The sequence below is a fragment of the Stegostoma tigrinum genome, chromosome 3 (genome assembly GCF_030684315.1).
Source record: "Stegostoma tigrinum isolate sSteTig4 chromosome 3, sSteTig4.hap1, whole genome shotgun sequence".
NCBI lineage: Eukaryota > Metazoa > Chordata > Chondrichthyes > Orectolobiformes > Stegostomatidae > Stegostoma > Stegostoma tigrinum.
In genome coordinates, this window is record NC_081356.1 from 105,209,992 (window position 1) to 105,234,395 (window position 24,404).

The 24,404-nt window shown below is 38.4% G+C and overlaps 1 protein-coding gene across 2 annotated transcripts in view; it reads left to right on the forward strand.

The window, feature by feature from the left end:
• Window positions 1-22,860, forward strand: part of polk (polymerase (DNA directed) kappa) — a 78,656-nt gene extending 55,796 nt beyond the window's left edge. Inside the window, exons 8-14 of one of the 2 annotated variants that reach the window (XM_048527920.2) lie at window positions 2,555-2,721; window positions 9,985-10,017; window positions 13,096-13,192; window positions 13,375-13,546; window positions 14,734-15,858; window positions 19,992-20,043; window positions 21,409-22,860. In XM_048527920.2, the coding sequence (XP_048383877.1) occupies window positions 2,555-2,721; window positions 9,985-10,017; window positions 13,096-13,192; window positions 13,375-13,546; window positions 14,734-15,858; window positions 19,992-20,043; window positions 21,409-21,493 (1,731 nt within the window). In that variant the 3' untranslated portion in view covers window positions 21,494-22,860. The remainder of the gene's footprint in view (window positions 1-2,554; window positions 2,722-9,984; window positions 10,018-13,095; window positions 13,193-13,374; window positions 13,547-14,733; window positions 15,859-19,991; window positions 20,044-21,408) is intronic. The other variant, XM_048527919.2, reaches the window with a different exon arrangement.
• Window positions 22,861-24,404: the final 1,544 nt, after the last annotated feature.

Genomic DNA, 24,404 nt, shown 5'->3' on the forward strand with positions numbered 1-24,404 from the left:
GTTGAAATCACTTTATTATAACTTCTAGTAGGCAGGTTGGGCCATTTTTGAAAGAGAAGAAATAGAAAGGTAAAGGAATGAAAGAACCTATGTTGATATGGTGCCTTTCAAATGTGGGACAACTAGTATATTACTTCTGTAAAGAACACAAACAAGGAAGATTGTATCGGTTAATACATTTTATATTACAAACTTAATTTTTTTAAACAAACACCTGTTCAGAGCATTTTTCTTTATTCTTTAATAGGATGTGAGTGTTATCGGACTGGCTTAGATAGACTGATTTTGATAGGCATTTGGTTTGTGATGCAGACTGATGCCAACAGCATGGCTTCAATTCCCATACTGGCTGAGGTTAAAGGAATCTCATTGTCAACCTGACCCTTTGCCTGAGGCAAGAAGACCCTCTGGTTAAAACACCACCAGTCTTCTCTCTTTAATGAGAGAGCAGCTGTATGGTCTGATACCTTTATGTATCACAACTTGTATTTAAATAAAACCTTTAAATTGGAACATGCTGCAAGGTACTTCAGAAGGTATTAAGGCAAATGGAGCAACTAAACAGCTCTACGCCAATTAATTTAACTTTGCTTGTGAAGAATGTGTGTTAGGTAAGACATAAAGAAAACTTTGCGCAATAATTCACAAAACTTTTGTAGTTCATTTGGTTTGATATTTTTCTGAAACATAGTAGGGGGAGAAGAAAGGCGTTACATAGATATGTAATGTTGTTGTTTATCTTAAGAGGTTTGGAATATAAAAGCAGCAATGAGCTTCTGAGGCTTTATAAAGCTCAAGTTAGGCCCCATTTAGAATACTGTGTCCAATTTTGGGCCCCACACCTCAGGAAGGACATACTAGCCCTGGAGCGTGTCCAGCGGAGATTCACACAGATGATCCCTGGAATGGTAGGTTTAACGTATGATGAACGGCTAAGGATCCTGGGATTGTACTCATTAGAGTTTAGAAGGTTGACGGGAGATCTAATAGAAACTTACAAGATAATGTATGGCTGAGAAGGGGTGGACGCAAGGAAGTTGTTTCTGTTAGGTGGGGAGACTAGGACTCGTGGGCACAGCCTTAGAATTAGAGGGGGTAAATTTAAAACTGAATTGAGACGACATTTCTTTAGCCAGAGAGTGGTGGGCTTGTGGAATTCATTGCCACGGAGTGCAGTGGAGGCCGGGACTTGGATGCCTTCAAGGCAGAGATCGACAAATTATTGATCTCACAAGGAATCAAGGGCTACGGGGAGAGTGCAGGGAAGTGGAGTTGAAATGCCCATCAGCTATGATTAAAATGGCAGAGTGGACTTGATGGGCCGAATGGCCTTACTTCCACTCCTATGTCTTATGGTCTTATATCTCATTGAAAAACAAAGCATAAACTGTAGAACTTGCACAAATGTAAAACACTGTTTGTGTAATTGGCAGTGTGTACTTGACAGGGACTCGAAAAATTGAAATCCGTACCAATGTTTTTTAATTTCAGTCTATTCTAATTACGCTCTGACCAGAAGCTGTGTTTAAGACAGCTAGAGTTTATGGCGTTACAGGGACACTGTGATCACAAATGAAATGACAAACGGAAAAATCAGCAGAGGGGTTTGCCAATCTATTGTGAGATTCTGTGGCCACTGACATGACAATAGAATAGTGTTGCTCTACAATGCCCCCTGCAGTTTAATAACTTTTAACAGAAAAAGGAGCCACCCAACTGGACAACTGCACCTTTCAACTGAAGAAAGCATGAAATTTCGTAGAAAATAAAGATTATAATTTCGATGGAAAAATAGCAACATGTTTTATTAGACTAAGGTAGTCAATTAAGTCCTTTGTTCTGCTTCTGTTGGTGAATGCTAAGTCTTATTTATTATTTAAATTTGGTAAGTTGTCAGAATGACTTGGCTATCTGTCAGTATTTATCTTGCAGTCTCTTAATTGTAATAGACAATAGTGCCATTTCGAATAATTTTAATTATACTTTCATATCAGAATTTCAGACACTTCTCAAAGGATTTTAGCGAAAGAAATTCATTTTTAAAAAAGTAGATAAATTGTGTCTAATATGCTCATATCAAGGATTGTATTGTAATTCTATTTTCCAAAACTTGAGTTCATCCAAAAATCTGCTGTCTTTCTTCACAGATAGAAAGACCATGTGCAAACATTAAACCTGTTTCAGTGCAACAAAATAGGTGGCAAACTTTATCTCGTTCATTTCACAGGGCAATGTCTTACCAACGAGAATCATTTTGGCTTGTTTAAAATTTAATTGAAGCTTGGCAGTTAACAGTCACTATTTATCCAACCAGTGCGTTCTTCATAGCAACATTTCTACAAATCAGAACCTGCTTGCCAACAAATCAGCACTCATCTCTCACATCATATAAATGTTTTCCCTTCACTTCATACTACTTGTGAATTATCATGATGCGTGTAAAATGTAAAGCTCTGACAAAATATGTCTTTGACTGCAAAAGCTGTATGAATACATGTAGTTGTTGTGATACTAGAAATATATAAATAAACTTGTTTGGTACTTTTATGTGTAGGTACCTGGAATAGGAAAAGTGACAGAGAAGATGCTGAATGCATTAGGAATTACTACATGCACACAACTGTACCAGCAGGGGGCTTTGCTTTCCATCCTTTTCTCTGAGAGCTCCTCGAATCATTTTTTACAGATCTCTCTTGGTCTGAGTGAAAATCACCTAGAAAGGTAAAAACACTGTTATAAATTCTTTAAAGAAACCTATTATATACACCTCAAACCAACTGAAGATCACACAGAACTTGTGATGATTGAATATATTGAAGAGCCGTGTCCCAGTGATTATAAAAACATGACTTGTAGTTAATCTCTTGGACGTATTTACATGCTATCCTTTGCCTGGATCCCAGCAATTTTCTTTATGTTTAAATCAAAGATTGTATTGTAATGTTGCTCATTCAATTTGCTTTCAAAAATCCTTGTTGAATCTGTCTGCCTGCTACTATCAGGTTGTATTCCAGAACCTAAGCACTCATTGTATAAAAATGTTCTCCGTTTTGGTTCCATTTAATTCTTTTGTCCATCATCTTGTATCTGACATTTGACTATTTCATCACCAACAGACTCTCTGTATCTTTTAGTGTACATCTGAGAATGGGGGCAGTAAGGTGGTGAGCAAACTGACAATGGTGCCCATTGTACAGAGAGCCATTCAAATTGAGAAGAGAATGTGAATGTAGTATTAGCATGACCTGATAGCTATTACAGAAACGTAGTTTCAGGGTCAGCAGGGCTGGGACCTGAATGCTGAAGCACATTTGAAATTTTGAAAAGACAGAAAACTAGAAAAGAATTTTGTAGTGGCTCTACTAATTAAGAATGGCATTAACACATCAGTGAGAAGTGACCTTAGCTTGAAAGAATAATAGATGGAGTCAATTTGCATAGAATTAAGAAATAGGAAAGGTGAAATGTTACTTTAGAATGTGGTATTTGGACTCCCTAACAGTAGTTATACTGAGTTTAGAAGTAAGTGGGGCATGTAAGATGCAGGTTTGAAGAATCAGATTGGTAAAGGTAGCCTTGAAAATTGGTGTATTCAGAACATTATTTGAATGTATTCCTGAGCTGTCAAGGTCAGTATTTGTTGCACATGGCTTGCTGGGCCATGTCAGGGAATGGTTCAGGGTCTGGAGTTGCATGTAGGCCAAACTAGATTAGGACATCAGATTTCCTTTGCTAAAGGACATTAGTGAGCCAGTTGGGTTTTTACAACAAATCGTGATTATTTCATGACATCATTATTGATGAATAATTTCCAATTCCTGATTTACTAATTCAGTTCAGATATCACCAGCTGCCATGTGGGATTTGAATCTGCATCCTCCGAGCAATAGCCTGGATCTCTGGATTACTAGTCCAGTGACGTTACAATATACCGTGCGATGGCTGAGACTCACTCATTCATCAGGAACACAAAAGATAAAAAAGAATTATTAGAATTCTTGAGAAAATAATAGACAAGGTGGATAAAGAGAAATCTGTAGATATGTACATGGATTTCCAAAGGATATTTAATAACTTGCTATATTCCTTCACAAAACAAGAGCACAGGTGGAAGGATAACTTTAACGTTGATAAAAGATTGTTTTAAAACCAGAGAGTTGGGATAAGTATTTTTTTTCCCAGTTCTGAAGCTGCGATTGTTAGAATTCCACAGGGACATTGTTGGGGCGTCAACTATTTATAATCCAAATCAATGACTTGGATGAAAGGACAAAATGTATGTTAGCTAAATTTAAGGATGACGCCAAGATAGATCAAAGTTGGTTATTGTTGACAGTTGGTAAAGAACATACAAAAAGATATACATAAGTTGTGTCTAGACAAAGGTTTAACAGGTGGAATATCATACGGGAAAATATGAATTTGTCCATTTTGGCAGAAAGAATAACAGAACAGTATATTATGTAAATTGAACGAGAGTAGTGGTAGAGGGATCAGGGAGTCGCGGTGCATGAATCATGATTAGAATGTAAAGTGTAGGGAAGTAGCTGCAGAGATCATGGTGAAATTACTGGAGTACTATGTACAGTTTTGGTTCCTTCCTTAACAAGGAATATATTTGTTTTAGGCAATCCCAAGACTGTTGACTCCATTAACTTCTGGGATGAAGTGCTTATGTTATGTAGAACAGATAAGGCTTTTGGAGTTTCGGTCAATGAGATGTGGTCTTATTGAAACACATACGATGCTGAGGGGATTTGATATGGTGCATACAGTGTGGGTATTTCTTTTTGAGAGACATAGGGGACAGAGTTTAAAAATAAAGGATCTTCATTTTGAGACAGAGATGAAGCATTTTCTCTGAATGTTGTTAATCTGCAGAATTCTCTTCCACACAAGACAGTGGCATTTGGGTCGCTGAATTTATACAAAACTGAGTTTATTAGATTTTTGATAAACAAGGGAGTCGAAAGTAACGGGAGGTTGATAGGTAGGTATTGTACCATAATCAAATTAGCCATGTTGTTTTGGAGTAGCAGAGCAGGCTGAAAGGGCAAATGGCTAACTGTTGCTCCTAAGTCTTATTTCCATATGTTCTGCCTCCTTTATCTCGACTGCTCATGATTTTGAACACCTGTATCAAATCTCCTCTCAACCCTCTTTGAGGAGAGTAACCCCAAGTTCTCCAGTCTGCCCGTGTAACTCAAATACCTTATCATTGGAATCAGTTCTGTTAATTCACTTGGGGGATGTGGGCAGTGCTGGCTGATCCAGCATGTAATGCAAGTCCCAAATTGCCCTTGAGAAGGTACTGGTGCCCTGCCGTCTTGAACTGCTGAAGCCCAGATGCTGTGCATAGACCCTGAATACCATTAAAGAGGGAATTCCAGGAATTGACTCAGCGACAGTGAAGGAACAGCTGCACTTACCCAGGTAGTGGGGAATATTCCATCACATTCCTGATGTAGAAGGTGTGTACAAGGCCTACAAGATGTAGAAGGCCTTGTAGAAGGTGGGTTAGAGGAGTCAGGAGGTAAGTTAGCTACTGCAGTATTCTTGCCCTCTGACCTGCTCTTATAGCCCGTGTATGTATGTGGTTTGTCTGTCTGGTTGAGTTTCTGATCAAAGGGGATTCAGAGATAGTAATGCTATTGAATGTCAAGAGGAGGCATTTGGTTATTGGTGATGGTCACTGCTTGGCATTTGTGTGCTGCAAGTGTTGCCACTTTTCAGCCCAAGCTTGGATATTGTCCAGGTATTGGATGTATCCAGCTTCAGTAACAGAGGAATCATGAATGCTGCTGAATATTATACAAACATTGGTGAACATCCCCTCTTCTGACTATTTGATGGAGGGAACGTCATTGATGAAGCAGCTGAAGATGGTTGTGCCTCGGACTGTGAGGATCTCATCAAGATGATCTGGAGTTAGCATGACTGACCACCTACTACTACAACTATCCTCTTATGTGCCAGGTATAACTCCAACCAAAGGAGAGGTGTTCTCCTGACTCCCCTTGATTCCAGTTTTGTTCAGGTTCCTTGATATCAAGGATTATCATTCTCACGTCCCCCTGGAATTCAGCTCTTTTGTCTATGTTTGAACCAAGGCTGTAATAAGGTCAGGAGCTGTGCAGCCCTGGCAGAACCAAAACTGGGTGTCAGTGAGCAGTCTACTGTTGAACAAGTTCTGCTTGATAGCATTATTGATGACATCTTCCCTCAGTTTACTGATGATCAAAAATAGACTGACAGGGCAGTAACTGGCTAGGTTGCAGTCATCCTGCTCTATACCTGGGTGATTTTCCACACTTGTGCAGATGAAAGTGCTGTCCTGGAACAGCTTTGCCAGTGTTGTGGCAAATTTGGAGTACAGATCTTCGCTCCTCTTGCTGAATTATTATCAGGTCCCATAATATTTGCAGCATCCAGTTATCCAGTGCCTCTAACTATTCCTTGATATCTCGTGGAGAGTCTGGCATCTGTGATGCTGGAGACCTCTGGAGGCTGAGATGAATCAGCAACTTGGCACTTCCGATTGAAAATTGTTGCAGTTGCTCCTCCTTCTCTTTACCTAAACTTCTCCTGTATTCTCTTTAAAGTATTCACATCCTTCCCAAAGTGCAGTGCCCAGAATTTCTTCCTACCAAGGTGTATCACTTCATACTTCTCTAAATTAAATTTCACCTGTCACATTTCCACCCATTCCATTGGATTGCCTCTTGAATCCTATCACTACCCTGTCAGTTTGTAACACAAGGACAGGGGTTAAAAAGCCAGTTTCAACTGTACAGGTGTGTGCTATCACGTGGACCAGGAGGGTTTAGAGTGTGATGTCCAATGGAGACCATAGTTGAAGAACTATATCCTAGTTACTCTGTGTTGCAGTTAAAGTTTCTCTGCTGCAAGCCAATTTAAAAGGAAACAGGACAGTAAAGGATTCCGTCTCACCCTAAACACTGGAATTCAATCACTGTTAAAATGCATCAAATCTACTGAATCTCAACCAATCCAGAAACTAAGGTTCATGAAGCTGACTGTGCACCTACCTATGTCAATACAATCAGTAACCTCCTCTGTAAAGGCTACATGTTCAGATCTATGGTCTTCTGAGATTGATATGTTTTTTAAAACTGTCTTTTTGAACTTGCCTCTTATTTCTAATCTGTGTATGTGTGTTGGATTAGTATTTCTTCACATTCTTAGTTATAACTAATCTAATTTTGTTAATTCAAGAAATCCTGATTAAATTAGCTCCTTTAAAGATGTAAGCAAATTTGGATCTGGGAGAAAGGTATATACAAAGGAAGAAATCCTTTCTAAATTACTTTGCTGCAACCAGCCGAGTGGGGGTGTGAATAAAGAAAGGGAGCCAGTGCACCCTCCTCACCTTGGAAATTAACAATTTGGGGGTATTGTTAAGGCAAAAATGAAAGAAAAACTGTGAGAAATAAATTTAAGTAAGGAGATTACAGTCATTATGAAATTTTATATGCCACATTACATTCCTCTCCAGACGTAAACATTTCCCTCATTATCGGCACTCTTGTGGTTGCCTTCCCTTTATAACTGTTGGGGTTGTCCGTGGTTCTTAGTTAATATACTGTGGCTGCCCTGGTTTTAGTTGACTTAAAAATGGTCCAAGAAGATTGGTTGCTGACGCAGCAATTTACACAGTCAGAATTGTGGCCTTCATACTCATAACAACCAGACAAGATATAAAGTATTTTCGTAAAAATTACACAATGGGATCTTTTTAAGAAGAAGCAAAAATGTAGCCACTGTTTACACAGTAGATTTGATGAGGGACGTTGTTGGAAGCACTGATTGAAGTCCCCCTTTAAGCTAAAGTTTGATTGCTAATATGGTATTAGAAGGGGAAAAGCTTGACTCACATTAGTTAGGATCCTTTAGGTGCTTGTAACATTATGTACATCTGCACATACATTTATAAATAATGGAATTTTAAGTGTAACAAACATTAAATATTTAACTGAATTTCTCTGGACAGACAGCCTTAGACAGTTGGGAGAAACTTTGAGTCTGTTAGCAGGGAGGAATGAATAACAGGAACAAAAACAGAAGTTGCTGGAAAAGGTCAGCATGTCTGGTAGCATCTTTGAAGAAAAGCTTAGAGCTAACGTTTTGTATGTGGTCCTCAGCAAAGATCACCGGACCAGAAATGTTTACTGATTTTTTCATCACAGATGCTGCTAGACCTGCTGAGCTTTTGCAGCAACTTCTGTTTTTGTTCCTGATTTACAGCATCCATGGTTCTTTAGGTTTTTATTGAGGAACGAATAACACGTTAGGAAGTCAGCAGGATTGGAATGAGGTTGAATAAGATGCATTGTGAAAGTCCAAGGATAAGTGATAAGGGTGTTTGGTTAACACCGTGAGATCATGGCAATACTTAACTGTTCTTTGATCATGCAGTCACATGATTGACCTGATTAATTACATACATATCCGATCAATGACATGATTGCTTTGAAATTAGTTTGTAAATGCTAAGGCTGACTGTTTCCTTTGTCCAGTGAAGAAGCTTCTGGATCCCCAGAGGTTTTCTTCCCACTGGTATGACAGCAATGAACTCTGGGTTACTGCAGGTGGATTCAGAGTATTGAGTGATTCATTTAGTCATTGCGCCTAACAGATATCCTATCTGGAATCGTAATGAACTGGAGAAACCTGCTTGGATTCTGGTCAAAACAATCTTATCATCTCCGAAGGCCCAGGTAGACGCCAAACACCAACAATAAAAGTAGAATTCAAAATTCTGAGTGTCCCATCCACCTACTTCTACAAGCACTGCCTAAGGCAGGGCATGCAGATCTAGCATTGGACTGTTAAGTTATCTCAGAGCCTACAACTCCAGAGTGAGTGTAAGTTATCTGGGGATTGGAAAGATTGTCTAAGAAGGAGAAGAAAACAAGTTAGCATGCAGATACAGCAAGTAAATAAAAAAGTGAAATATTACTGTTTATTGCAATGAGGATAGAATATCATAGCCACAAGGAACATTGTGAGACCACACATGGAGTGCTGAATACTGTCCTGGCCTCCTTATTTAGGAGGGATATACTTGCATTCGAAATAATTTAGTCTGTATTGATTCCTGGGATAAAAGGTCTATAGTTGTTGCAGTTTAGAGAATCTAAGGTGTTCTTCTTGAAACATCTTTCCCTGGCTAAATTAGAATATGGGGCACAGTTTCAAAATAAGAGGGCTGCAATTTAAGAAGCAGGTGAAGAGAGTTTTTTTTTCCCTCTCAAGCTGTTAGCATGTGAAAGTCATTGCTGCAGACAACAACAAAGGCTGGATGTTGAAAGTAATCAGGGTTGAGTGAGATAGGTTTTTGGTCATCTGGGAAATGGGGTATATTCTAACTTCTCAGTCTCCATCACGTTAGTATGAGATGCTGAGTGAAGTCATGTTACATCCTCGTGAGGAAGAGGTAAATTAGAGAGTGAGCCATCAAATATTGATCAAGTAATTGGATTGGTTGTCTTTAAGATTTCTCTGAATAAACTAAGGTGTTGAACGATTTTTGTCAGTTATAATTAGTTTAGACAGATCAGACAAATTTGTAGATAGATCTGGGAACCGATTTTTCTGCTCATCACCAATGGGAAAATATTGTTTGGAGAAAATTAAACAAACAATTTTCTCAACAAAAATGAGGAAAACAGCAAAAATCTGAATAGGGGATAGGAATATTTAGGTTTGATAATATATAGGAACCATGCTTTCACCTTGTCATCAGAAATTGTATTTTGATCGATTGTGGAACTTAAACCTAAAGTAAACATTTGTAGCCAATTGTGTTATCTTGATTGACATCCTAAAAAGTGAGATGCACATCAGTGCAAAATGCCTCCAGTTGACTTGGCTCAAACTCCTCTTTGAACAGCTCCAAATGTTGACTTTATACAAGACTAAATAAAATTGTTGTTAACAATGTTCCATCTTTTTTGGTTGTAGAGATGGTGATCGGAAGAGTATAAGTACAGAAAGGTAAGTCTTTTGCAATAATTCACAACTGTTTTGTGTATGATCCATATTCCAAAAAGTAAGGTTGAGGTTACTGAAGTCTTTACTACTAATGGTTTAGCAGAGAAAGGCAGATAACATTCTTTGGGGATTTGCTGGGATATAAAGCTGGAAGAGTTGAGATAGTAGGGTGAAGTGAGGCCTTTTAGGAATTTTTAAATGCGGATGAAGTATTTGAGTTCCGTCTTGCAGGGTATTGGAGCTGCTGGAAGTTACCAACAGACTACAGTTGATGGAACATTATAAGTGAGAATGTGGATGGCAGGGCTTTGCCTAAGTTGAACCAAGTATCTTGAGAAACCAGCAAGAAAAAAATCTTGAAGTGGAGTTTGGAAGTGTGATCCCAACTGATGGAAATAGTGGACAAGTCTGATCCCTGATGTAAAACTTGATAGACAGTAATTATATTTTGATTTATTTACCATGGAATTAACATATTCGTAAGAGAACGTCAATGTCCTTTTAACTGATAAAACCATTAGTTCTCTCAGGACAGTGCCTTGAAAGGAATTTGGGGATTTACAAATACATATTAATCAATTAAAACCTTCTAACTGATTAAATATTTAACAGTATCTTAGGGTTGCTTAATATATCCTCATCAGTGGTGTGACCCTTTGTTCTTTTACTTACAAGTTGTGTGTCTGATATACCTCTCTGTCTCTTTAACACCTGAAGAGGGACTGACGCTCTGAAAGCATGTGTTTTCAAATAAACCTGTTGGACTATAACCTGGTGTCATGTGGTTTCTGACCTTTTAATGAAAGAATACAGAGGTTTATTACGAATGATTTGAAAAACATAAACCAAATTACACTCGATAAGACCTGTTGGAATGATTCCAGTGCAAATATCGGAAAGAAAGATACATTTGGTAATGCCCTTATGGACGCTCCTATCTTAATTCTAAAACTTTATGCTCAGCAGGCATGTTTAAAATTGGTTCAATGTCAGTAAAATTCTGTTAATGTCCTAGATTCTATTTTCTTCAGTTAGTATCTTTCCATGCAACTCTTAAAGCAAACTGTTAACTCAGTTCATGGTTTCTTAACATACCGTAAACTCTCATATCTTCAACAGCCTTGTCTTCCTCTCTGACACCCCAATAGCCTTCTGCTACTGAAGTTTTCTTCTTGTTGACCTCTAGCATCTCAGGATTTCTGCTAAGCTCAAAGCCTTCCAGCCCTGACTGCTTGAAGGCTACTAATAACAACACTTCTGTTTTTATGGGCCTCTTATCCCTGCATGAACCTTTTCCTTGCTTATGACTCACATTCGGGCAGTTGTAAAACTGAAGTTAGCAAATACTCCTCAGGTAGCATGCTGATGATTTAGCTGAAATCAGATGACTACTTGTAAATCCTGTTTTGAGCTCAATAGTAGAATAGAATCATAGAATCTCTACAGTGTGGAAGCAGGCCAATTCAGCCCATCGAGCTCACATTGACCGTCTGAATAGCAACCCATCCAGACCTACCTCTACTACTTGTAATCCTGCATTTCCCATACTGAATCCATCTAACCTGCACATCTGTAGACACTATGGGCAATTTAATATGGCCAATCCATCTGGCCTGCACATTTTTGGACTGTGAGATGGAACCAGAGCACTGGGAGGAAACCCATACAGTCACCCGAGGGTGGAATCAAACCCAGGTCCCTAGTGCTGAGAGTCAGGAGTGCTAACCACTGAGTCACTGTGCTATTCTGACTATTTTAAAAAGAAAATCAGATCTTTGCAGAAATGGAAAAGTTAAAATCCATTTACCTTCCACTTTAGAACCCAAGTTCTCAAATAACAATAATGTCATGAACCTTCATAACAGGAGGCAACAAAAGCAGAGTGTCAGCAGCAGTGAAAGCAGGCAGTGTTGAAGAGATGAAATAAAGCAAACTTGGCATTTTTTGAGCAATTGGAATTTGCATCTCATCTTAGGGGCAGACAATACATTTGGGCATTGCACTGTTTTTCAACTTGTTACAACAGAATTGCGAGCACAGATACAGAGATTTTAATAGGTGCTGGTTGGGATTACTTTGTGCATTAATGTTTTAGTGAAGATTTGTGGCTCAGGCTGTTTTGCTGCAAAACAACATGACGAACTTTCCTTAATATCTGTACACTTCAACAATGAAGGCCATCAATTTAACTGGGACAAGGTAACCATAGTAGTCCAAGCCAAATATAGACACACACGAGAATTCCTAGAGGCATGGTTCTTAACCCGTAATGCATTCAACGAACATATAGAATTGGACCCCACATACAAACCCATACAGAACAAAACTGGAAATGACACAACTCACCATAATAGACCAGACAGAATAAATTCCAAGCGGTATAGAACAATATCGTTTCATCAGAGGCCTCAATGATGATATCACCCTGCATGGCAACAAAATATCTGAGCAAAAACAAGCCAGCTTGGCGAGCAAGTCAACAACCTTATTTTGCCCGTATTTGGCTATAACACCTCTGAGCTGTTCTAATTTTAGAGAATATTATGCTGGATGGTTGAATGTCAAGAATGAGTTCAGGAGACTGAGGGTTGATTTATCTCTATGAAATAGTATCTTTTAATTAGCTGTTGTGTGTATTTAGGGTTGAAGTTTTAAAAATTAGAACAGTCTTGTGGAAAGATGCATATTTTAGGGGGAAAATAATGTGGTTGTTGTAGTAGAGCATGGAGGCTTAAAATTTTGCTTTTTTTTTAGGAGATGAAAATAAGGCAGAGCTGAAAGCAAGGAAATCTGTCTCCATGTCAGGGCATCTTTAAAGGATCAGCACAGTTCACAGCTTCTAAAACAAACTAGGAAGATATTTACAGCAATAGTGTTTCCATCAGCAAATAATGAAATATTTTAATATGCACAAGCACAATAATTTTTTTTATGATATACTCTGCCGAATTGAGTAAATTGTATTTTAGGGACATCTTTTAAAAGGCATAGTGTTAGCGTATGCACGACTATCAAGTTATCTGCACATGGTATATTTTGATCTTAGAAACTAGATTATGCAATGTTATTTTTGAATTTTAGGACATTCCATGAAATGAGTAAAGCAGCAGAGCAGTACAGCTTATGTCGTGACCTTTGTCATGATCTTGAAGAAGATCTTCAAAAGGAGGGACTAAAGGTGCTGCTTTTGCCTTTTTTAAGCTTGTTCTCTTTGTACTGACCAAAAGGTATTTGAAGTCTTGCTAACAATGATATCGTTTAAATGGGCTATTGTGTAATTCACAAAAAAAAATCTGAGAGTCTGCTGGACGTTTAATGGAATGTTCCATTTAAAAAATAATTCTTCTTTTAAAATCATAGGGGAAAACAGTAACTCTAAAACTGAAGAATGTAAACTTCGAAGTGAAGACCAGAGCCTGCACAGTTCCAGCACCAGTTTCCAAAGAGGAAGAAATTTTTGCAGTGGCACGTGAATTGCTGAAGACAGAGATTAACAGCGTGCATCCTCGGCCCTTGAGATTGAGACTTATGGGTAACGTGCAACCAGAATAATAAATGAATACATACTCTTTAACACGTTATTAATCATGACAAAACTGATGGTTTATCCACTTTCAAGAGATGACAAAAGGAGATTGTAAATAGCAAACGGTCTTTTTTTAAAATCGGATCATACGCAATTCCATACTGTTCTATAATGGAGAGGATAAAATGCGCACAGAGTTGTGCTTTGGCACTAAAGCAGAGAAAAATATTGAATTTCTACAGGTCGCATAGTTTATCCGTCTTAAGAAGTTAACAAGGGTCAGAAATAAAAAGGAAAAAACAACTGCATATTTGTAATAGGTGCAGAAAATATTGGAAATAAAAAGCAGATCAATCCATATCTGCAAAGAGAGAAGATATACTGGTTGACATGCTTCAGACTTCAAAAAGCACAGCCAAAACATGGAAAATATATTCACAATGAGTAGGAGAAGGGAAACAGCCGTTCTTTACCCAGTTCTGCTTATCACTTACAAAAACAATCAAGATCATAGTGGGAAATGTCTGTATCATTCTAATAAATTAATTCATCAGACAGCAAGAATGGTTGCTCTGTTGTAGGCGCATATGACGAATTGCATAGATTGTGATCTTGAAGATAGTTCCAGTGAAAAGTGTAAGGAATAACAGAACTCATTTGAATTTTTTTTTGTAGAAAACAATGGGGGAAGGGTGTTTGAAGTGACTTTTCAAACAGGTATTAAGAACACTGTCTTTGAATTTGTAGAACAGACAAATGTTGTATTTAATTCTCCTTTATTTTGGATTCACTGAGGTCATGAATGATTCACTGATTGTGAGGGTAAGCAGCAGCAACTTATTTTTTAAGCATCAGTTCCAAAGAGATTTGAATGACTGCTCTATTGTTTTTGTTTCTCCTGTCTGGAGATGGGTTAGTCTTTAATTGGAAGTTCCTAGACTTCTTGGCTTGGCTATTGAATAAACAGTGAACCAATATGTTGTGGTGGTTCACTGTTAGCTATGCTTAATCAGACCAGTATATTTAATATTCTTTGTAAATTATGTGCAAGACAGTTTTCAGTCTTTCATGTGCTCCCTAGGGTATTTTGTCTTTGAATATTTCTCATTTTGATTATCGTGGTAAATTTAGTAATTTGTTGCTTTTGTGCTATTAATGGGTTATTACTTCTCCCTTGTGTTCCCCCTGTACAGGTGTGCGAGTGTCTGGATTTGTACAACAAGAAGAAAAAAAATCTGGCCAGAAAAGCATCACCAAATTTTTGTGTACTGGAAGATCTGAGAGCACCACTATGTCTGATAGCTTAGTTGTCAAGGACCAAGCAGAACTTTCAGAAGTACCCAAAGAAGAGCGCGTTTTCATTAAAAAGTGGCAACGAAGCAATCAACAATCCTTCTTCAACCAGATTCTTGCAAAGAAGCACCGAGAAAGGTGCAAACCTGAAGGAGAAATCCCTGCAGGCACTGATTGTGAGGGCAGCGGTATGGATCCAAAATTAAACGTTACTAGTAATTGTCCAACATGCTTCAAAAAGCAGGGCCTACCAGCTTTAGGAGTATTTAACAAGCATGTTGATGAATGTCTATGTGTAACTAGGCCTCTTGAAATTGCAGAGACGATAAGAGAACCAAAAACAAGTTCTACAAATATGAAGACAGCATCTGGCTTAGATAATGATGTGAAAAATGCAGTCATCAATCTAAAAAGTGACCAGTTAAATCAGGGACCTTCAGAAACATATTTACCAAGAGAAACAGGAAATAACAGCATTAGCTGGGAATCTTCAACCAACAATAATGCATGCTGTAGTGGGCATTTTGGTGACTGGACAAATATTAAAGCAACACTTACAAATCATGTGAAACTTCCTAATAATTCAGCAAAATGCTTGTCATTCACTAATGATGAAGATATGTTGGAAGAGGAATTTTCAGACTGCAGCCATTCACTGAGCAATAAATTATCGAGTAAATCTGCTAATGCAACACAGAAAGAGAAGAGATTTAGTCTGCAAGAATCAAGTGCTAGCATATTAAATCAACCCTCATTTGTACAATATGACCAGTTAATACAGACAACTGAACAACAACAGTCAAACCAGTTACTAAATAATACCAGATCATCACAGGAAAGGCCTGCTGTTCACTTAAAGGAACCAGTTGGACTAGTTTGTCCAATTTGTAACATTAACCAAGAAACAACTGATCTCTCATTGTTCAACAAGCATGTTGACATTTGTCTAAATCAAGGGGTTATACAAGAACTAACTGAAAGACCAACACACCCTCCTATTACAGAATGCAATTCAAATGAAATGGGTGAGCAGTCATTTTTCCGGTGTTCAATTTTTGTGTTGCTGTTTAATCTTGGATGTTTTTGAGGTGTTGTATTCCCTGAAGTGCAGCTTCATCCTGGAATGTGATGGCATCCCGTCATCTAAGTGAACCACTGAGGTGAGATCATGGAAAACAGCCAGTCCAATCTACCTGCAATTGATATCCAGATATTTGTACATGCTTGCTACATGATTACAATAGATCACCTTCAGGATTGTGTGCCTGGCTGTGTTTTTTGCTCCCTACCTCAGGAACACAGAGGACAATTGTAATTTCCCTTGCTGTGTCGATGCTAATCATCTATCTCAGTAGGGGTTGAAACTGTTAGATTGCTTTTGTCTTGCGCTGATCCACATCAGGTGCATGTAATTGTTAAAGTGGAATTACTTTATTAATGAGTGAGCTGGTAAAATCACTGGATTAGTAATCCAGAGGTTTAGGCTAAAGTTACAGAGGCAAGGGTTCAAAACCCACTACAGAAGCTGATGGAATTTAAGTGCAATTAATTAATAAACATTTTGTGGTTAAAAGCTGGTCCCGGTTAGAATAACCAAGAAATTATCATTAATTGTCATAAGAACTCATCTGGTTCATTAATATCTTTTAGGACAGGAGATCGGCAGTCGTGCCTGGTGATCCCAGACCCAAAATAATGTGGATCATTCTTAACCATCCACTCAAATGACCTAGTAAGCCGCATTGTTTTACCAACAGAATACAATAGAAAAATCAAAATGAATAACAACTAATAGAAAATGAGCATCAAACGAGGCACCAGAAACAACAACAACATGTCCAATGCTATTGATTCTGTCGTGTTTTTCTTACTAATATCTGGTGACTTATGCTAAAGTTGGAAAAACTGTCAATCAAGCAACAGGCTGACATTCATGCAGAATCATACTTTACATCCAAAGTTCAGACACCATAAACACTATCCGTGGATAAGTCCTCAACAGGGCTGGACCACCAGAGGAGGTGACACAGTGGTAAACAGTTGGGAATACAACAGGCAACACATTAATTGTGGATGACTTTTTAAAGTTCATCTAAACTGGGATAGTCAGAAAGGCAGAAGTAGGTACAAGGAAGAATTTGTAGTGTGTGCTTGGGCGGTTTCCTAGGATAATGTGTTGTGGATATAGCCAGGGCTTAGGCATTTTTGGATTTGGTGATTTGTAATCATAGAATCCCTACAGTGTGGAAACAGGCCATTTGGCCCAACAAGTCCACACTGTCCCTCCAAAGAGCATCCCAACCAGACCAATTCCCCTACCCTTTCCCTGTAACCTGGCATTTCCTATGACTAATCCACCTAATATACACATCTCTGGACACTACAGGCAATTTAGCGTGACCCAATCCACCTAACGTGCACATCTTTGGACTGTGGGAAGAAACGGAGCATTCAGAGGAACCTCGTGCAGACACTGGGAGAATGTGCAAACTCCACACAGACAGTCGCCTGAGGGTAGAATTGAGACTGGGTCCCTGGTACTGTGAGGCAGCTTTCATAAATGATGTTGGAATAAAAGATCCGTAATGAAATTGGGACCAGGGTAGATTTTAGCATTCAGTTCGAGAAGGAGGAACTTCAGTCAGAAACAACAAAGCTAATCTTAAATAAAGGTAATTACGAAGCTAGCTGGAGTGGACTGGAAAAAGAGTTCAGCAGCAAAGATGGTTAAGGAAAAATAGCAGATGTTGAAGAAAGTAGTTATGGCTTGCAACAGAAGCCGGATCCTGATGAGAAAGAAAGATTTGAGGACAGGGACAAACCAGCCATGGTTAACCAGGGAAATTAATGAGAGCATCAAATTGAAAGAAAAGTAAGTCCTAAAATGGGCAAAGATAAGTGGTAAGCGAGAAGAAAGGCAAAATTTTAAAAATCAGCAAAACACAAAAAAAAGGAAAAAATCAACTTTGATGGTAAACTTGTGAGTAATACCTGGTACAGAAACATGTGTCCATGACAAGAGTTACCAGTGCACAATCTTGAGGAGATGAAATACTGTCGTCGTGCGGCAGCGGAGGGGGGTGGATACCCTCCGGAGTTTAGTGCTGAACTTACACTTGTTCAAAATGGGATAGATTTAAAACAGATCTACCAATTCAACATCAGAGATAATGGGAACTGCAGATGCTGGAGATTCCAAGATAATAAAATGTGAGGCTGGATGAACACAGCAGGCCAAGCAGCATCTCAGGAGCACAAAAGCTGACGTTTCGGGCCTAGACCCTTCATCAGAGAGGGGGGTGGGGGGAGGGAACTGGAATAAATAGGGAGAGAGGGGGAGGCGGACCGAAGGTGGAGAGAAAACAAGATGGGTAGAGAGGAGAGTATAGGTAGGGAGGGGATAGGTCAGTCCAGGGAAGACGGACAGGTCAAGGAGGTGGGATGAGGTTAGTAGGTAGCTGGGGGTGCGGCTTGGGGTGGGAGGAAGGGATGGGTGACCTGTCCGTCTTCCCTGGACTGACCTATCCCCTCCCTACCTCCCCACCTACACCCTCTCCACCTATCTTCTTTACTCTCCATCTTCGGTCCGCCTCCCCCTCTCTCCCTATTTATTCCAGTTCCCTCCCCCCATCCCCCTCTCTGATGAAGGGTCTAGGCCCGAAACGTCAGCTTTTGTGCTCCTGAGATGCTGCTTGGCCTGCTGTGTTCATCCAGCCTCACATTTTATCACCAATTCAACATGTTCACATCCATAAGGCACTGTGGTTCATTGGCAGCTGACATCTCAAGTAACAAGCACGTCGGAGTCATACAGCAAAAAAACAGCCCCTTCAGTCTGACTCGTCCGTGCTGACCAGCTTTCCCAAACTAAAACTAGTCCCATTTGTCTGTGGTTAGCCCATATCCCTGTAAACCCACTTAGGATCCCTGCTTACGACCCAGCTTAGAAGGTGTACCACCAGAAATGAAATGAGGCACGATTAGCTAATCCCATCTCTTAGCTTATCCCTGGTTTTCACCACCTTCCCTGGTGACCCTTTCTCTAGCTCTGCTTCTCAACTGAAAAAAACAAATAAAAGGTGTCATTAGTTGGTCCTTCAATTTGGCAATTTTTAATGTTATTACTTACTTAAATTATCAATCTGTTACTTCAGATTTTTTTCTCTGAAATTTATTAATTTTGTGGCAAATTTGCTTACTGATCAGTGTTCTTTCGTTCTGTACAGTTAGCAAAGTATAGAACTCCATAACTACAGAAATGACATTCTCCTTTTATCTATGTCTCACTCAATGGAATTGCAGCCCTTTTATGAAACAGTCCATGGTTGCTCTCAGCATATTCCTGATTCCTGTTTCTCCGAGTAGTAACATTCACTGTCCCCTGATGCTTTCATTAGTTTTTGGAGAGCTGGCAGTCATGCCTGTCACAATCATTACTTTTTACCTCACTGGCCATGTCAAGATAAATCCCGTGGAATCCTCTAAAGAAAGCAGGATGGAAATCTTTGGCAGAGGCTGTCTCCCTACTAAATACCACTTATTTTAAAACTTTCCTTCCTTTGTCTTCAATCCCTCCGTGACCTCACCCTTCCTTACCTCTGCAAATTCACTGGCTCCAAAATGCACCCAAATATTTATCATATCCTACCCTCTTGAACATCCCCAATTTAACTCCTTCCCTCAGGTGCTTGTACCTTTGTGGCCCAGGCACTAAGCTCCGGAATTTCCTCCCTAAATTTTGCTTTCTCTCTCTCTCTCTACTTCAGATACTGGCACTGTTTAATATTCCTGTCTTTCTACAAGCTTCTGGCCAATTTTCCTCATAGCACCTTGATGTAGCTTAATACTAAATTTTGTTTTATAATGCTCCTGTAAAATATCTTGGGACACTTTGATTTAAATATTATTGTAACAACTCGGAAATCTGTCTGATTTTTAGGGGGAAATGAAAGTCTGGGATTTTAGTCAGCTTCTTGAGTATCTGTATTGTCTCACTTGGAAGTGTGTTTGCTAATGCTGCTTCATAAAATCAGAAAATATTCCATTCTTTTCACTGACATCCTTCAATTGGACAAGCAAGAGTTTGGATTGGATGCTATTCCTTGTGAATTGTTTAATCTGCATCAAGGCAAAAAAAGTCATATATTTATATTGACAGGTCTGGCGGTGTTTGAGAAACAGTCTTCAAATTCAAGCGTTCGAACAAAAAGGTGAGATAATAAAGGTTTTAGTATACCTCCATTTTCTAATTAAAACTTAGTGTTATTTATACATTTTAGTCACATGTTAAGTTGCAGGATCTTTATTTCTACAAAACAATGGCTTTGCCGTGAAATAGTTTTGACTGTATATTTTTATTCATGGAACATGGCTGTGGTTTCTATTTTAGTTTTCCAACAACATCCCTGTAAATTTAATCTTTGGGATAACATATCGTGTTTGTTTATAACATTGGAATACATTCTTCATTTTTCTGCTTAATTATGATTATCTTGAGAGGATGAGACATATGCTTAGACAAATTGGTATGTACCGTCTTTTGAAATGAATAGGAGACTTGGAGTTCATGTTGTGTCTGATGCATTTTAGTGAAGAAAGAGCATTGCTCATTACCAGTTTCAGATTCTGAGAATTGTAAGTGTCCTTGTGGAAATGATTGGGAGAAAGTTTGAAAATAGGTCTCTTGTTGGTAACAAAGCGAGTGGTTAATGTTTTAAAGGCTGGCAATTGAAGAGACCCATTCATATAAAATCTGGGAAGTTCGTATTTGCTGTTCCTGCTGATTGATTGACTGTGAACTGAGGGGAATAGTGGAATTGTAGTAATCCAGAGGCCCGGCCTAATGCTTTGGGGATGTGGGTTCAAATTCTATCACAGCAGCTCTTGGAATTTAAATTCAAATTAATAAAAGAAATCTGAAGAATGGTGGAATTGTAAGCTTGTCTTGCTTTTCTCACTAACATTGACTATAATTTCATTGCCCTTTCGGGAACGAAATCTGACATCCTCACCTCTCTGTGTTACATCTTGCAAATCTGGAGTCATAATATGGTTGACTGTTAACTGCCCTCTGAAACCTACTCAGTTCAAGGACAGTTTTCACGAATTGCTAATCCTGCATCCCATGAAAGTATAAAAGAAAAATGATCAAAAATGCTCAATGTATAATATGGCCTCAGATTGCTGGGTAATGTGGAAGAGTGTCCTTGAGCTTAAATGTCAGGAAGGATCTGATTTCATAATTTAAATTGAACTGAATATGGGCAATGTTGGAAGTTTGCTGTACGAAGAACTGTAGATGTGACAAAGTTGGCTGTTTTCTTTCTTCTATGTATCTTCAACATTAGTCTTGGGTTTTTGAGTAGGTAATCAGTTCTTTTTCTTCTTCCATCACTACCCTCAAACAAAATGCTAAAGGAGAATCCATCACTCTTTCATTTTATTCATCCTTGTGTATCATTTTAATATGTTCTAAATCTGGAGATAAACTGAGGAGTCAATTTATATGTAATTCTTGCTGTTTTGTCGTTTGTAAATTTGTTTATTGAATATTTTCCTTTTAAAATTGTTTTCAGAACTGGATCCATAACCCAGCAACAAACAACAAAGAAAGCAAGATGTAAGGGTTCCAAGAACACCATTGATAGATTTTTTAAATAATTAAGCTAATAAAACAAACAGATTTAAAATAAGTTAATTGTCATTGTTATAATGCACAGAGTACGGTACAGATTATAAAGCTCTTCTGTTTATATAGTTAGTATATTCTCGGCTAGTTTGTTTTTTCTTTGATCAGTTTGTCGAACAATTGTTCCATAGACATCTAAGCCAGAAATTTTGGATGTCAAAATAAATTTTAGCTGTTACCAGTAATATATAATTACATTTCCAGACTGAATTTAAATAGATATGGAATCAAAAAATCCATTCTTTAAAATAAGAACAGTGCAATATTTTTAATCCTGGAAAACACAAATCACGTACTCAAAAAAATCATGTAATATACAAAAGTGTATAAAAGATTTTTTTATAGTAATATATTTTTCAACCATTTATGTTTCTATAGAAAGATTGCTATTCATGTACTGAATTTATTTATCAAAGATGCAAGCATATTTTAAACAATAAAGTATTTCTGTTCTGTCAAATGGTAGTTCTTGATCGCTGTAGTAGGATTTTACTTTTCCCAATTTTACTTAAGTATTTGTCTGTATTACTTTATGCTATTTATTAAATCTCTTTAGGTGATCAGAATCTGTTTGAATGCTGGCTATCTTCTATATTGGTTCACTAGCTAAATTTTATTAAGATTTTTATGCAGCAATTTATCTCCAAAAGAGTGGTGGGATTCAGGATGGTCATAGATCATAGAATCCTTACAATGTAGAAACAGGCCCTTTGACCTAACAAATTCATACCAATCATTGGAGCATCACACCCAGACCCATCCCCCTATAACCTAAGCTACATATCCCTGAACACTACGGGCAATTTAGCACGGCCAATCCACCTAACCTGCACATCTTTGGACTGTGGAAGGAAACTGGAGCACCTGGAGGAAACCCATGCAGACACGGGGAGAATGTCCAAACTCCACACAGACAGTTGCCCAAGTCTGGAATCAAACCTGAATCCCTGATGCTATGAGGCAGCAGTGCTAACCACTGAGCCACTGTGCTGCCCCATATGGTATTTGCTTTTTTTTAAACTTTTTAAACAAATTTGCACAAATTTTAACATCTGGATATTAGAAATGTTGATGTGGAATAAAAAGAAAGTCAAAATATAAAATATGAAGTAAATAGAAAAGTGAGGACAAGGCCAGCAGAAATTGTTTTTTTAAGCTTCTAAGAGTTTGACTGTAACATTCAGCCAAGACTTAGTAACATATATGATTTAAAGACCTTTGGAGGAGAGAGAGGCAGGTTACATCTATACTGGAAAATGTGTCAGGAGGCTGGATTATGCTCGTTGAAATTATGGAACAACAGCAGTAAAATGCTAACCTCGAAGCAAAAGTACTCTCATTAATTGTGTGTAAATCTTTGTTGTGAATGGTTGAATACTTTATGTAGAAAAATGAGATAATGTTTTGGCTTGAAGATTAACATTTAAAAAAAGTTATTTTTCTAATGTGTGTAATTTCATATTTACCACTATGCTATTTGTTTGCAGGCAGAGCATAATCAATAAATCTGAATTTCTTGGTGTGACTGTGCTTACACTTAGAACAATGTAGATCTAGGAATTTTGAAAATTTGTTTAGTTTCAGGGCATTAACCTAAATCTGGGGATAAAGATTTAATGCTTTGCTTTCTAGTTGCAACCACTGTCCCATTGTTGTTAATTGGTGGGTCACTGCGCTGGGAAGGAACAAACGTTGTGAAGACATATATGGGATGAAAACAGTACTTTTTTTCGTGAGTAGGCATAGTACGCCTATAGAATTCTGAGGCTATTTTTGGTCTTTACATTGTCCCATTTCATATAGTAGCCTAACTGGGAACACAGAAACAATACATGAAGGCATTTTGGCCACAGTCCATCACAGTTGCTTGTCATGGAGGGTTGAAATTTTTAGCCGGTGGTTTGTAAATGAGTTTTAGGATCATGAATTGATATTTCACTACAGGTGAAGGTGTAACATCAATTTGATAATATATAGTACTATTAATAAAAGTCCCATGGTGCTACATGTCTCTTTATTAACTTTTGCCACAGGCTTAGTGAAGCTATTCCTATCATTTCATTTTGGTTTTCTTAAAGCCTCCCTCAGTCCATTTCAATGTAACTCACAGATTCAATTTTCCTTCTTTCTCCTCTGTTGTCCCCTCAATTTTTCCTTCAGTTGTTGCCAGAACCAGTCTGTTTGAACCCTCTTTTCCATTGTCTGTACTTGGCTGTCTTTCGAACTGTACTAAACAGACCGTTTGATTTATGATCTTGCGCTTTTGACCTAATCCACTACTAATTTGTCTTTCTGTCCATGCAGCTGATTCTGAGACAGGATGTAATGTCTATTCCAAGTTGCCCTTGAAGTTACCGCAGTCATTTCTTTCTTCAAAGCATTGGAATCAATGTGGTGAAGATATTCTCATAGTGTTTTTAGGTGGGGAATTCCAGGATATCGAAACAAGTGGAAGAACAGTGGTATATTTCCAGGCAAGATGTTATGTTACTTAGAGTGAAACTGATGGTGTTACCAAGTATCTGTTGCATTTACTATCTTGATAGTCAAGGTCACTGGATTTGGAAAATGCTGTTGATGATGTTCTTGTGTTTTATTGAAGTGCATTTGGTGGATTGTATACAAGGGTGGTGTTAAGCTCCTTGAATTCTGTTGAAACTGCATCTAGTGCAGGCAAATAGAAGACATTTGATCACATTCCTGACTAGTGCATTGGAGATAGTGGGAAAGCTTTTGGGAGTCAGGTGGTGAGGCACTCACCAGAGATTACCTAGCCTGTTGTCCAACATTCCCATTGAGCAATGTTCTTATTGCAACCACTGGGAAGATCTGCACATGCAGATTGGCGTGCTGATAAATGGCTTCTGTGCCACATGTAGACCT